Raw genomic sequence first — 15,985 nt, forward strand, 5'->3', positions numbered from 1 at the left:
TAAAAGACAACTTTTCCCTTTTTTTTTTTATACAAAGTTGTTATTTTACAGAGATATTTCTCTCACCCAGCATGGGTATATGTAAAAACACACCCCAAAACACAGTGCCCTACTTCTCCTGAGTACGGCGATACCACGTGTGTGACACTTTTTTGCAGCAAGGGTGCACAAAGGGGCCCAAATTCCAATGAGTATCTTTTAGGAGGGCATTTGGATTCCAGACTTCTCACGCTTTACCCCACATGTGACCCCATTTTGCAAAGAAGATACCCCAAGGTATTCCGTGTGGGGCATGGCGAGTTCCTAGAGTATTTTTTTTTGGGCACAAGTTAGCGGAAAATGATTTTGTAAGAGAAAAAAACAAACAAAAAAAAAAAAAACAAAAAAAAAAATCTGCTAACTTGTGCCAAAAAAAATGAAATTCTAGGAACTTGCCATGCCCCTCACAGAATACCTTGGGGTGTCTTCTTTCCAAAATGGGGTCACTTATGGGGTATTTATACTGCCCTGGCATTTTAGGTGTCAGAAGAAGTCTGGAATATAAATGTCAAAAAATGTTTACGCATTTGGATTCCGTGAGGGGTATGGTGAGTTCATGTGAGATTTAATTTTTTGTCACAAGTTAGTGGAATATGAGACTTTGTAAGAAAAAACAAAAAAATGTGATCTTTATAGTGATATTTTGTAGTGATCAGAAAAAAATAATAATTCTGTCACTGCGGTGGGGCGGACTGAACGCAAGTGTGCGCACAAGATCAGGCCTGATCGGGCGAATACTGCGTTTTTTGTAGAGCCTATAGAACATGTCCTATTCTTGTCCGCAATTGTGGACAAGAAAAGGCATTTTCTATATAGTTCTGGCAATGTGCGAATCCGCAAAATGCGGAAAGCACATTGTCTGTGTCGGTGTTTTGCAGATCCGCGGTGTCAGTGTTTTGCGGATCCGTGGATCCACAGATCCGCGGATCTGCAAAACACATACGGACGTTGGAATGGAGCCTTACAGGGGGGTGATCAATGACAGGGGGGTGATCAGGGGTTAATAAGTGACAGGGGGGGTGTAGTGTAGTTTGGTGCTTGGTGCTACTTGTTACAGAGCTGCCTGTGTCCTCTGGTGGTCGATCCAAGCAAAAGGGACCACCAGAGGACCAGGTAGCAGGTATATGATGCTGTTAACAAAACATGATAGCCGCTGGCAGGCTGTAGATTAACTAGTTTACCTTCCGATCCTGTGAACCCGTGCTCCTGTGAGCGCACGTTCACAGGAAATCTCGCGTCTCTCGAGATGACGCGTGGGCGCGTCAACGAGGAATAACCCGGCCACCCGCAGGACGCAAGTGATTAAGTATGGTTTCCATTAATTTCCCCACTATTGAAGTCAGGCTTACTGGCCTATAGTTGCCCGACTACCTTTCTTGTGAATGTGCACAACATTTGCTAATTTCCAATCTTCTGGGACGACTCCTGTTGCCAGTGATTGGTTAAATAAATATGTTAATGTTTTTGCTAGTTCACCGCTAAGCTCTTTTAATAGCTTTGGGTGTATCTCATCAGGCCCCTGTGACTTATTTGTATTAATTTTAGACAGCTGACTTAGAACCTCTTCCTCTGTAAAGACACATGCATCAAAAGATTAATTAGTCTTTTCTCCTAACTGAGGTCCTTTTCCTTCATTTTACTTTGTAAAAACTGAACAGAAGTATTCATTGAGGCAGTCAGCTAGTTCTTTATCTTCTTCCATATACCTTCCTTCTTTTGTTTTTAATTTTGTAATTCCTTGTTTTAGTTTCCTTATATTTATTTATGTATCTGAAGAAGGCCTTATCGCCTTTTTTCCCTGACTGAGCTAATTTCTCTTCTGCCTGTGCTTTGGAAGCTCTTACAACTTGTTTGGCCTCTCTCTGCCTAATCTTATAAATGTGCCTGTCATCCTCGTTTTGTTCTTTTTATAATTCCTAAATGCTTTCTTTTTGTTTTAAATGATTTTGGCCACTTCTGCTGAGTACTAGAGTGGTCTCTTCCTTTCTTTGCTTTTACTGACAAGCCTAATGCAATTCTCTGTTGCCTTCAATAGTGCCACTTTTAAGTAGTCCCATTTCTCCTGGACTCCAATGAAACTGTTCCAATCTGATAGGGACTCGTATACCACTAATCTAAATTTTAGAAAAGTCAGCTTTTCTAAAATCTAAAACTTTTGTTTTTGTGTGGTGTGACTCAGTCACTGTACTTATAGTAAACCACACTGACTGGTGATCACTAGTTCCCAAGCTTTCCCCTACAGTAATATCCGATACCAAATTCCCATTTGTGAATACTAAATCTAAAATGGCCTCCTTCCGGGTTGGCTCCTCCACTACTTGCTGTAGAGATAATCCCAGTAGGGAATTTAGAATATCTGTACTCCTGGCAGAACTAGCCGTTTTGTTTTTCCAGTTTACATCAGGAAGATTGAAGTCTCCCTTAATGATAACTTTCCCCTTCAATTTCATTTTAGCTATTTCTTCAACTAATAGATCATCTAATTCTTTGACTTGGCTAGGTGGTCTATATATCACACCTACATGAGTTACCTTATGATTATCAAGCTGCAAGGTAACCCAAACTGACTCTAAATTATTCTCGCTAACTTGTATCAAATTAGATTTTATGCTATCATTCACATACAGATTGGAACAGTTTCATTGGAGTCCAGGAGAAATGGGACTACTTAAAATCAGATGTGATCCATCATGCCATTGCCTCTTTCTGCCTGCCTAACATCATGTTTCGTAACATATGGCTGCTGCTGTCTTCAATGCACTGCTGCAGTATGCCTGCCTATCATCATGTTCCATACCATATGACTGCTGCTGCTATCGTGCCACTGTCGCTGTATTCCTGCCTACCCTCATGTTCTGTACCGTATGGCTGCCATCATCATGGCACAACTGCTGTATGCCTGCCTACTGTCATGTTCTGTACTGTATGTCTGCTACTGCTGCCATCGTGCCACTGTTGCTGTCGATCTGCTTACCATCATGTTCCTTACTGTATAGTTGTTGCTGCCACCACCACTGTTGCTGCTACTCCCTGCTGCCAATTCCCCAACTTCCACTACCATTAATGCTACACAGCCATCACTACTACTATCTCTAAACAGCTGTACACACATCTACTGCCTTGTCTGTTCCATGCTCTGCTGCTGCTATTGTGGCCACATGCCACTATTACCCTACCCCTTCCACATCCACCCTGCACTGCTGCTGCTTGGTACCCACAAGCCACATTTTTTTCCCCTAACACTGTGTATGTTTAACCCATTTTTCACCTTAAGGACCAGGCCAAATTTTGAACATCTGGTAATAACTTTGGAATGGTTTTACTTACTGTATCAAATAATCTGAGGCTGTTTCCTTGTGACAAATCATTATCCTCTTCAGAATAGAGGTTACTAGGAGCAGCACACCATATGTGCGGCGTCTGCGCAACTGAACATAGAAGCCCAACGGCTTAGGTAGGTTTAGCGTAGGACCCGCCTGACCTGAGACCACCTTGGCATTCGGTAGGCGGGCTTAGCTGTGTTTTGATCAAAATATATTGACTAAGTGTCTCAGATATTATCATATCAGAGTGAGGACTTTGTCCATATATAGTGCTTGCATCTACTTTACTAAGTGCATTATTATCTTATTTCTGTGGTTTTCTTCAATAATATGGCCAGGGACATCCGCACATTTGTATCATATCGTGCAGGATGTTTTTATCTTAGTTTTTTCTGTGATTTTTTTTGTCTATGTAGTATTTGCTTGAGGGAGTGGCACCTTCAAGTGTGAATGCGCACCTATTATCTTGGGAGTAGCATTCCTCTGCACTTTTGCCCCCTCCCCTATCCAATAGAGCGCCTTAATTAGGTGGTACATATGGCTGTGCTTGCTCCTCCTCCCATTGGTTGCTTGATGCACATGGAGGTTACTAGGAGCAGCACACCATATGTGCGGCATCTGCGGTCCTGAACATAGAAGCCCAACGGCTTAGGTAGGTTTAGCGTAGGACCCAACTGACCTGAGACGACCTTGGCGTTTGGTAGGCGGGCTTAGATGTGTTTTGATCAAACTATATTGACTAAGTGTCTCAGATATTATATCAGAGTGAGGACTTTGTCCATATATAGTTCTTGCATCTACTTTACTAAGTGCATTATTATCTTATTTCTGTGGTTTTCTTCAATAATATGGCCAGGGACATCCGCACATTTGTATCATATCGTGCAGGATGTTTTTATCTTAGTTTTTTCTGTGATTTTTTTTGTCCACTTCAGAATAGTCCAATGATTTGCTCTTACCCATTCTTGGATGTGTTTAGCTTTGTGTTTTGGGTCATTATCTTGTTGTAAAACCCATGACCTGCGAATGAGACCAAGCTGTCAGACACTGGGCAGCACGTTTCGCTGCAGAATGCCTTGATAGAGATTTCATTTTACCCTGCACAGATTCAAGACACCCTGTGCCAGACGCAACAAAGCAGCCCCAAAATATAACCAAACCTCCTCCATGTAGAATGTTATTTTCTTTCTGTCGGTGAACATAGAGCTGATGTGACCAGTTTTTGGTGTCATCTGTCCAGTGAATATTCTCACAGAAGCTTTGTGGCTTGTCAACATGCATTTTGGCAAATTCCAATCTCTCTTTTTTTATGATTTTCTGTTGAGTGGTGCAGTCTGAACTAGTGTAGCTTTACCTTGGAGTTCTCCTCTGATTTATTTTGTTGCCACTCATCTTAGGTGTCTTTTCAATTTATTTATTTTTCTCTTGCGGCCACTTACAGGAATGCTGTCTACTGTTCTGTAGACCTTAAAGGGACACTGATAGGCTGATTTAGCTATATATATGACTGCACAGGTCTTCTAATGTGTAATAAAAACATATAAGTATACCCCCTGTCCACCTTATAAATACAGTAAACTGATGTTTTATAACCTGATATAATCGTCTTCTTTCTGCCCAAGGGGCGGCGTTTCAGTTCACTTGCGCCCAGCCAGCCTCGCCCCAACTGCCGTTTTGAAGCGCCGCCCAGCTCATCAGTATTCACTTCGCTGGGTGGCTTCTACTGTCCCCGACGTTCCGAGATCCCGCGCATGCCCAGTAGAAAGCTATGGGATCTCGGAACGTCGGGGACAGCAGAAGCTGCCCAGCGAAGTGAATATTGATGAGCTGGGCGGCGCTTCAAAACGTTGGTTGGGGCGAGGCTGGCTGGGCGCAAGTGAACTGAAACGCCGCCCCTTGGGCAGTAAGAAGATGATTCTATCAGCTTATAAAACATCAGTTTACTGTATTTATAAGGTGGACAGGAGTTAGATTTATATGTTTTTATTACACATTAGAAGACTTGTGCAGTCATATATATAGCTAAATATGCTTATTGGGCCTGTCAGTGTCCCTTTAAACTTCTGAATAATATGTGTAACAGATGGTCTTATAGTCTTTACCTTTAAAGAAAACCTTTCACCAGGATTTCATAATAAACTATTACCAGTACCTTATAGATATCCTCATTGTGTTTCAATGCATTCTTGTGCCGCTTTCCTGGGATGGATATTCATGAAAAAAACGAGTTATAAAGTCCTCGTCTCCAGCTCCTGAAGTCACGCTCCTGAAGTCAAGGGGGTAGCCCTTCCCTCACTCCGGGCTGTACCTCCCCTGCCCTAACCCCGCCGCCTGTACAAGCGCGCTCCCGGCGACTGAGCCGGGTATCAGTTACACTACTTAGAGGCGGGGTTAGGGCAGGGGAGGTACAGCCCGGAGTGAGGGAAGGGCTACCCCCTTGACTTCAGGAGCGTGACTTCTGGGCTGTACCTCCCCTGCCCTAACCCCGCCTCTAAGTAGTGTAACTGACACCCGGCTCAGTCGCCGGGACCGCGCTTGTACAGGCGGCGCATGCGCCGTCGGACTCTAGCGCGATCCTGTAACTGAATCGTGCATGCGCCGTCCCCGATGCCTGCCTGTCTTCTCTTCCTCACGCGCGATTCAGTTACAGGATCGCGTTCAAGTCCGACGGCACAAGCGCGGTCCCGGCGACTGAGCCGGGTGTCAGTTACACTACTTAGAGGCGGGGTTAGGGCAGGGGAGGTACAGCCCGGAGTGAGGGAAGGGCTACCCCCTTGACTTCAGGAGCTGGAGACGAGGACTTTATAACTCGTTTTTTTCATGAATATCCATCCCAGGAAAGCGGCACAAGAATGCATTGAAACACAATGAGGATATCTATAAGGTACTGGTAATAGTTTATTATGTGAAATCCTGGTGAAAGGTTCGCTTTAACATGTTTGTCTGTAATTTTCTTTCTAATGTCCTGAGACAACTCTCTCCTTAGCTTTCTTTGATTCGTGTTCAGTTTTTGCACCCACCATACCAAACAGCACAGAAACTGCATTTCACCCTTTAAAAAGGCTGACTAAGTGATTAAAAGTTTAAATACACCTGTGATGCTTATTACAGGACACATCTTAGTTTAACATGCCCCTATGGTCAAATTATTTTCAGTCTTCTAGGTCATTTTTTGTACAGGCCAGTTTCATTAGTTTGAGGAATATATTGTATAAAACCTTGTATCCCCTGCATCTCCCTAACCTTCCTCCAAACTCTGTGCAGTGGCAAGACTGTAGTGAACAGAGTAGCATGACACTTGAACCTGTGAGTAGAGATGAGTGAATGCAATCTACCAAAATCAAATTTGTTATTTTAATTCCCCAAAGGTTTCTGTTTCAGTGAATTCAAAACTTCTGGGATTCATCCTGCACAAATTGCTCAAAATGGCTGTCGTCATTTTAGATCAGAAGACAGAGTAGATAAAGAAGGATCTGTTGTGGCAAAGAAAAAAACAAAAAACAATGAGAAACATCCTCTCCAAATTAAAAGGTTATGCTTCCTTACCTTCTGCCTCCTTGGATAGTCCATGTGTTGTTGGCTGGCTGGCTTGGCCTGTTCTTGTTTGTGAAAAACCTTTTCCTAGCACAAGAATAACTTTCCCTCAAACATTGCAGAAAACATTGTTAATATGTCTTTTAGAATCAAAATGATATTAAGAGTATCAGGATATCGGGCTGAACTGGATGGACAGATGTCTTTTTTTTCGGCCTTATAAACTGTTACTTTGTGAATGGTGGAATTAATTGTTGCATAGTGTGCCCAATGTATTGTTATTTTTTCACATTTCTACAGTTGTTAATACTTCTGTTCAAGGGGTTATCCAATTTCACAAACACCCCCCCTATGTGCTGGGCTCCAGGTGACGCTAGGGAGGCTCGTCCCCGTCTGCCATTGGCTGCTACTCCCTGACACGGATGTTTTCATCCGTGTACAGGGAGAAGCGGCGGGTGCGGGGACCAGGAGTGGCACAGAGAGCAGGGTAAGTATATTACCTGTGAGGGGCCCGGCACATGGGGGTGGGGGGGTGGGGGCTGTTTGTGAAATTGGATAACCCCTTTAAAGTGCAATTTTTGTTGCTAATGCCTGATGTATTATTCTGCATCACATGATTTGTTTTACAAAAGACATGGGGACATTATGTATGTGTGTAGAGGAAAGGTGATTTTGACATCAATACAGGAAAGAGTTCTTTACAACCAACATGTAGATAAAGAAACAGCAGCACTTACCAATATTCTTTCTGCAGCTTTTATTGAACAATTGAAACATGGTGGATGCGGGTACAGCACAGCAAAAAGAAACAGCCGTTTCGTAGCGCTTCCTCAGGCCTCAATGTGACAACGCTGGTGCATAAATGTAAAATACCCTTACGTAAAATACCCAATTGGGGGTCCAGTGTATCCGCAGTATTCTTGAGACACAAGGTAAGGCCTCATGCACACAGCCGTTGTTTTGGTCCTCATCCGAGTCGCCGTTTTGGTGGCTCAGATGCGGACCCATTCACTTCAATGGGGCCGCAAAAGAAGCGGACAGCACTCCGTTGCTCCGTTCCATGGCCCCGCTGTCTTTGCGGACAAGAATAGGCATTTATATTAAAGACTGTCCGTGCCGTTCTGCAAATTGCGCAATGTGCACGGACGCCATCCGAGTTTTGCGGATCCGCAATTTGCAGGACCGCAAAACACACCACGTTTGTGTGCATGAGGCCTAAAACTCATGGGTATGTGAAATTTGTGACTGAAGCATTGCAGTTTATTTTAACTCATAATGCGTTTGTTTGGCAAAAAGTGCCAAACATAAGTTGCAGTTTTCGAAGATCAATATGTATTTATGGTAAGGAATCCTTTTGTGGCATATATTAAGGTATTTGTGAGATTCATTGACAAGTCTTTATAGTGTGGACAGGTACCATGGCGCAATTTGATGAATTTGTTGAATATCTAAATGTGACCAATCGCATGAATATGCAATTCACAGTAAGATAGCTATTGAGGAGTTGGAGTTTTTAGATGTTAAAGGGGTTCTACAGTTTGTTTTAACCGGGACCCCCGCCGATCAGCTGTTTGAGAAGGCAGTGGTGCTCCAGCAGCGCCGCAGCCTTCTCACTGTTTACCACAGGCTCAGTGACGTCACGACTAGTATCAACTGGCCTGGACGGGGCTAAACTCAGTTCACTTGAATGGAGCTTAGCCCCGCCCAGGCCAGTTGATACAAGTCGTGAAGTCACTGGGCCTGCGCTAAACAGTGAGAAGGCCACTGTGCTGCTGGAGCGCCGCTGCCAAATCAAACAGCTGATCGGCGGGGGCCCCAGGTGTCGGACCCCTGCCGATCAGATGCTGATGTTCTATCCAGAGGATAGATTATCATTTAAAACAAACTGTAGAACCCCTTTAAGGTTAGAGTAAGATATAGTAATCTATGTACTACTCTCTATAGGAAACCCACTTCCACAAATTCACTCTGGCACTATGGTAGCTTTCACCTGCCCCATGTGAAATTGGCAGTCCCGTATGGATAGTTCATGCGCCTTAGAAGGATAATAACTAATAGGGATGAGTTCATTGAACAATCTAAGGAGTTAAAAATACGTTTTTTGCAGAGAGGTAAGGGTACTTTCACACTTGTGTTTTTATTTTCCGGCATAGAGTTCTGTCCTAGGGGCTTTATACCGGAAAAGAACTGATACGTTTTATCCCCATGCATTCTGAATGGAGAGCATTCCATTCAGGATGCATCAGGATGTCTTCAGTTCAGTCTTTTTCACTGATCAGGCAAACGATAAAACCGCAGCATGCTATGGTTTTATCTCTGGCCCAAAAAACGAAAGACTTGCCTGAATGCTGGATCCGGCATTTAAAATACCGGAATACTGGATCCGTCCTTCCGGTCAGCGCATGCGCAAACCAGTAAAACAGTGAAAAAAAATACAAGACTGATCCGTCTGTCTGCATGACAAGCGGTGAGATGGATCTGTTCTTGCAATGCATTTCTAAAACGGATCTGCATCTGGATGCGTATCACAAATGCTTTTAGTCACATCCAGATCGGCGGATCCGGCAGGCAGTTCCGAAGATGGAACTGCTTCCCGGATCACACTGCCCCAAGTGTGAAAGTAGCCTTACCCCGAGAATGTGATAGACTCTGCCTATAGGAAAGCCCTTGCACGAGAACGAGGATATCGAATTAAACATAAACATAGACACATTAGAGGTAAAACCAAAAATGATAGAGCGGTTTTTACTTTTAAATACACCCCAATGGCTCCTCTTATTAAAAAGGTATTTTCAAACAACTGGCATGTATTGTCCCAGGATGAGTCCTTAATGGAGAAAACCCAATTTAATCCCATTATCAGTTTTAGGAGGAGTAGAACTATTAAGGATTTTGTATAAGAAATCGCTTACAAGAATAAGACTTAAATTGGCTATAGTTGTGGGCATTGCTCCATGTGTAGATTTATGTGCAGACATAAGTATCTTAAGACAGGAGGGGTTGAACATGTGGTGAGACACTACATATTCTGTAAGACACAATTTGTGGTATATGTCATTTTGTAGAGATGGTGAAGTAGCTGGTGTAAGGGTACTTTACGTGTATGCGCCAGTGTCGTCACGTTGAGGCTTGAGAAAGCTCAAAACGGCTGTTGCCTTTTGTTGTGCTATACCCGCATTCACTGTGTTTTAGTGGATCAATAAAAGCTGTAGAAAGAATATTGGTGAGTGCCGTTGTTTCTTTTATCTACTGTATATGTTGATTCAAGAGTTGAAGCTGTGGGCCAGCTGAGCACCGCTGGAGATCACAAACAAATGTATGCAGGATTAGTCCACATATATATAGTTCATTCTGGGCAGTGCTGACCGCCTTTCTACATATTTGCATAACAAATATTTACAGTTAGGATACTTTCACACCTGCAGCACTATGACACTGCCAGGAATCGGCTAGACACAAACAGCAGCATTTTTGCCGAAATGCAGCCGAATCTCCTCTGGACCCCATTATACTTAATGGATCCAGTGGGCTTTCTGGTTGCATCTGGCAGTGCCAGATCTGAACAACTTTGGCCGGTTGTTCTCTGCCTCATCACTTTGTCGGGATTCACACTTCAGTAATCAAATTATAGAATGCCTTACCTTGAAATGTAGTAAAGGAAAATGCTAAGGTAAAAAGTGCTAGATGCTTATCTAATTGCAAATGACATTGATGTTATAATTAATCTAGCAATTAATGTTGTATACACTTGTCACGAACCAGCGGGTGTGAACCCACTGTGCCATGTGTCCTACCTCCTCTAAGGGCGTTGTCTAATTGAACCCCTGGATCTTCACAGTACCCCTGATGGTAGGGATAGTCTTTCCCGAGGGGAACACCAGGCCAGGCAAACGAGGCAGCTGGTTCAGGCGAACCAGGAGGTAGCAGAGGTGCAGGACCGAAGGATGAGGCAGAGGCGTAGTCAGACAGGCAAAAAGTCAGGGCAGGCGGAACAGGTACAGGTCAGGCAATCCGGGTCGTAAACAGGAGAGTCAAGGCAAGTGTTAGCTCAGAGGTCTGTGCTGTCGCTGCTGCCCCTAACGCGGGCAAGGGCTCCAGGCTCCTTCTTTCCCTGCTGCCATGCTGACAAGCGCGGACAACAGATAGCTTAACTATGGTATTTTTGTTCCTTGTGAACAGATATGGAAAGAAAAAAATAACAATAAAAAGAAGGATCTCTCACTTGCCTGATCTCGGAAATGGATCCCAAGTAATCAAATGGTCAGCAGGGCGCCAAAGGATGGAACTTCTCAGAAGGTGTTATTTAGATAGATGTTGATTAGAATAGAAAACAGATATATAAAAATGAACAGAACTGATTGGGACAGGCTGCTGTATGTGGTTCTTTGTGTGTCTGGATACCAGGCACAACCAAAAGACTGTAAATATAAAAAGATAATAACCACAATAGACCTGAGGGCGCCAGTCCAACAGTCCAAGTGCTGGAAATAGTTAGAAATAGGACATAGGTTAGAGGAGCGGGATCTATGTGCCCACTAGTTGCCTTATACAGTGAACCCGTACGCTATTTTTCAGACAGTCCTGATCAAAAGTTTAAGACCACTTGAAAAATGGCAAAAAAATCATATTTAGCATGGCTGGATCTTAACAAGGTTCCAAGTAGAGCTTCAACATGCAACAAGAAGAAATGGGAGTGAGACAAAACATTTTTTGAGCATTCAATTTAAGAAAACAAAGAATAAACTGAAACAGGCTGTTTTTCAGCTGATCAAAAGTTTAGGACCAGACCTCCCAAAAAAAAAAAAACCAAACCCCCCCAAAACAGAAATCCAACTTCCAAACATGAACTCAGTAATGAGTATCTCCGCCATTCTTGTTTATCAAAATTTGTTTCGGCATGCTTGATGCAAGTGTTTCCATGAGGTGAGTGGGAACATTTCTCCAAGTGGTGAAGACGGCCGCACAAAGGCCATCTACTGTCCCCCAAAGGTTCTCAATTGGATTTAGATCAGGGGAACACGCAGGATGGGCCAAAACAGTGATGTTATTCTCCTGGAAGAAGTCCCTTGTCCTGCGGGCATTGTGTACTGTAGCGTTGTCCTGTTGAAAAACCCAGTTGTTACCACACAGACGAGGGCCCTCAGTCATAAAGAATGCTTTCTGCAAAATCTGGACATAGCCAGCGGCCGTTTGACACCCCTGCACTTCTTGAAGCTCCATTGTTCCACTGAAGGAAAAAGCACCCCGACCATTATGGCGCCCCCTCCACTGTGACGCGTAGAAAACATCTCAGGTGGGATCTGCTTGTCATGCCAGTAACGTTGGAAACCATCAGGACCATCAAGGTTACATTTTTTCTCATCAGAAAATAAAACATTCTTCCACCTTTGAATGTCCCATGTTTGGTGCTCTCTTGCAAAGTCCAAACGAGCAGTTCTGTGGCGTTCAAGGAGAGGAGGTCGTTGAAGATGTTTTTTGTTTTTGAAGCCCTTCAGTCTCAGATGCCGTCTGATGGTTATGGGGCTGCAGTCAGCACCAGTAAGGGCCTTAATTTGGGTCGAGGATCGTCCAGTGTCTTGACGGACAGCCAATTGGATCCTCCGGCTCAGTGCCGATTACATTTTTTTGGATCTTCCACTTGACTTTTATGTTCCATAACCCTCAGGATCATTTAAGAAATTCCAAATGACTGTCTTACTGCGTCCCACCTCAGCAGCGATGGCGCGCTGTGAGAGACCTTGCTTATGCAGTTCAACAACCTGACCACGTTCAAAAAGGAAGAGTTTTTTTGCCTTTGCCATCACAACGTGTGACTACCTGACAGAAAATGACACTTAATCCACATCTTTGCACAGATTTGGCCTTTTAAAGGCATGTGGTCCTAAAATTTGGATCAGCTGAAAAACAGCCTGTTTCAGTTTAATCGCTATTTTTAATTAATTGAATGCTCAAAAACTTTTTTGTCTCACTCCCATTTCTTCTTGTTGCATGTTGAAGCTCTACTTGGAACCTTGTTAAGATCCAACAATGTAAAATATGATTTTTTGCCATTTTTCAAGTGGTCTTAAACTTTTGATCACGACTGTATATTGAAATGGATGAACTGATATACCTGGACAGATATTCAGAAATTATATCAATCAAATTAGAATAACTTAAATAGTGAACTTCACTCACTTCACAGGGAGGATTTCCTATTGGGATAAAACTTAAGACACCCAAAAGGAACCCTCCCTATCCTGAAATTGACCTGGAGGTCCCTATTGGGACTTGATTTGATCATTTTTGGTTGTAAAGCTGTTTCTTGATCTATTCTCAGGACTCTCTCCATTGATCCTTTGATTAGTAAGTTACTGAATATATAAATATATATATATATATATATATATATATATATATTATAATTACTGAAATAAATAAACTTTGCACGATATTCAAATTTTTCGAGTTTTACCTATATGTGTTCTTAGCCACTCAAAAGTCTTCCAATGGTAAAGGGAAATCAAGAAAACCTCACTGATCACTATACAGGGTAGGTTAAGGCGGATTTACATGGCCGAGATACGATATATATTATTGGGAGCGAACATTCTACCAGTGCTTGTTCCCAATAATATATTCATCTACAAGCACTGCAGATCACCTGATGAATGAGTGACATGCTCGTTCATCGGGTGAAATGATCAGAGGTGCGGACACCTCATGCATCGTTCCCAGGCAGCAGATCATGTGTAAACAGCACTCTGCTGCCAGATCATGTGTAAACAGCACTCTGCAGCAATGGTTTTGTAGGTGAACGAGTGATAGCAGTAGTGATTGCTCATCTTCATACTGTGGAGGTGATCACTGCATGGAAATGCTGAGCTTTACCTCCACTTAACAAGCAGCTGATGTGTGGAAGAAATGGTTTTTTCCTATCAATCAGCTTCTTCTCAGCGCATGTAAATGCACCTCATCTCCAGCCTCTGTAGATAGGCAGTTATATGTACAGTGATAACATTCAGTGTTGAAGAATGAAGAGAGGTGTAAAATGACAAACATTTGTCATAATTTATAACGTTGTAGCCACCAGTAGGAGGAATTTTGTAAAAAACTTTCTGCTTACAGTTTCACACTTGATTTCCCTACTTTATTCCTTGATTAATTCCCCCAGCGATCCAAGTAGATGCAAATTTATAGATAAATGGGAAGAGGAACTAGACATTAAATTCGATAACAGGGAATTACCGAAACTATTAACAGCTCCAGTGAAAGTTTCTAGGTGCGTAAAATTACAGGAGAATAGTTACAAAGTGCTCACCCACTGGTATTACACGCCACAACGATTACACATTATGTACCCGGAGGTCAGCTCCGTCTGTTGGAGGTGTGAGAACAATATAGGGACTCAGAGCCATATGTGGTGGTTATGTTCTAAAATCCAACTGTACTGGCAAGGAATCTGTGAAATTTTATCCAAGGTGTGTAAGGTGAAAATACAAGCATCACCAAAATTGTGTTTATTTGGTATAGTGGGAGCGTCAACAAATACGAAATCGAAAGTAACATCTACTTTATGTAGAATATTATTAGCGGCAGCCCGCCTATTAGTGGCAGTTTACTGGCGGAAGACAGATCCCCCTCCATTGCAACACTGGTATACGAAAAGTGACCAGATTTATAGATTGGAACAAATTGCACACGTTATGTTTCAACAATATATGGGGTCCGTGGAAACAGTTTAGAGGGCTCGCTGATTGATCAAGTAGTCCCTTGGAGAAGATTGAGACCTGATACTTGCTGCGATAGAGTGTAAGAGTATGGAATGGAAATACCCTTTACCCTCATTCCCTCAGCCCCCCCCCCCCCCTGTTTCTTTTTCTATTCCTTCCCCCCCTCTTTTTGGAGTTGTTCTCCAAAACATGGTTAACACCAGTTATTGTAGTCTACAGATTGTATCTATGTCTGTTTCTCCAATATATCGATTGATGTAAGGCTTGCCGAGGTATTTTTGCTTTGGAAATGGTTAATTCTGTCATGCTTATCGGTGTATACTCATATGTCTATGAAACAATAAAAACATTTTTAAAGTAAAAAAAGGTTATTCCCATCTGGGACAGTTTTAGGATGTCCATGGAAAGTATATTGCAAAGTAAAACTATAAAGTAAGCTATGAGAGGTACGGAAACATGAATTATGTAAAGATATTTAGTTTGTTTCAAGTATTTTCATCTTTTACAATTTTTTGTGGAATTAAAAGGGTTCTCCAAGACTTGAATATTGATCAGTGTTTGATTGGTGGTGGGGGTGTTGGTCTGCTGATTAATACAAAGAATGTGTCAAGCTGCCATATGAGTCAAAACTACCTGTATGAATGAGGCGCTGTGCCTGTCAATAAAGAGCCCCTTCATTGTTCTTGATAGTGGGGCTCTCAGAAGTCTGAGGATTGGCCATCATTGGGAAAGTCCCACAAGAAACCCTTTAAAGTAATGTGAATAATAATATTATATAATTCTCCTTTTATTGTCATATTTTCCCAGTTCTTATGATTGCCTGCGTGATGACCCATTTGCACATGACTGGCCTTCACTTCCTCAGCTGCCTGGAATTCATTATTCTATGAATGAACAATGCCGTTTTGACTTTGGTATTGGTTACATGATGTGTACAGCTGTAAGTATTGTCTTTTAAAATTAGATTTTAATTTTGTTTTATATAGTCAAGAAACTTTACCTTACATTGCCTTTAGTTTTTGTATGAAACTGAGATAAATATTTCTCTGTTTTTTATTAAAAAGCTTGCTCCTTAAAGGGGTTGTCCGGGTTCAGAGCTGAACTCGGACATACCCTTATTTTCACCCAGACAGCCCCCCTGAGGCTGCGCTAAATCGTGTAGGGCGCGGGCTCCTTTGTTTTCAATAACACACTGCCAGGCGGAAACTTCCGCCCGGCAGTGTGTTTGGTGACGTCACTGGCTCTGAGGGGCGTGCTTTAGCTCTGCCCTAGTCGTTTTTTTTGCTGGCTAGGGTAGAGCTAAATCCCGCCCATCAGTGCTGGTGACGTCACCAGGGTTCCTGGCAGCCCCATGGAGAGCCCCGGTACGTCACCGGA

At 42.8% G+C, this 15,985-nt stretch overlaps 1 protein-coding gene across 1 annotated transcript in view; it reads left to right on the forward strand.

Moving 5' to 3' along the window:
• The window catches only part of LOC122928255 (A disintegrin and metalloproteinase with thrombospondin motifs 2-like), a 670,803-nt gene that overhangs the window by 302,451 nt on the left and 352,367 nt on the right, over positions 1 to 15,985 (forward strand). The window contains exon 9 of the mRNA XM_044280912.1: positions 15,416 to 15,548. Within this exon, the coding sequence (XP_044136847.1) occupies positions 15,416 to 15,548 (133 nt within the window). The remainder of the gene's footprint in view (positions 1 to 15,415; positions 15,549 to 15,985) is intronic.

This window comes from Bufo gargarizans, chromosome 2 (assembly GCF_014858855.1).
Source record: "Bufo gargarizans isolate SCDJY-AF-19 chromosome 2, ASM1485885v1, whole genome shotgun sequence".
NCBI lineage: Eukaryota > Metazoa > Chordata > Amphibia > Anura > Bufonidae > Bufo > Bufo gargarizans.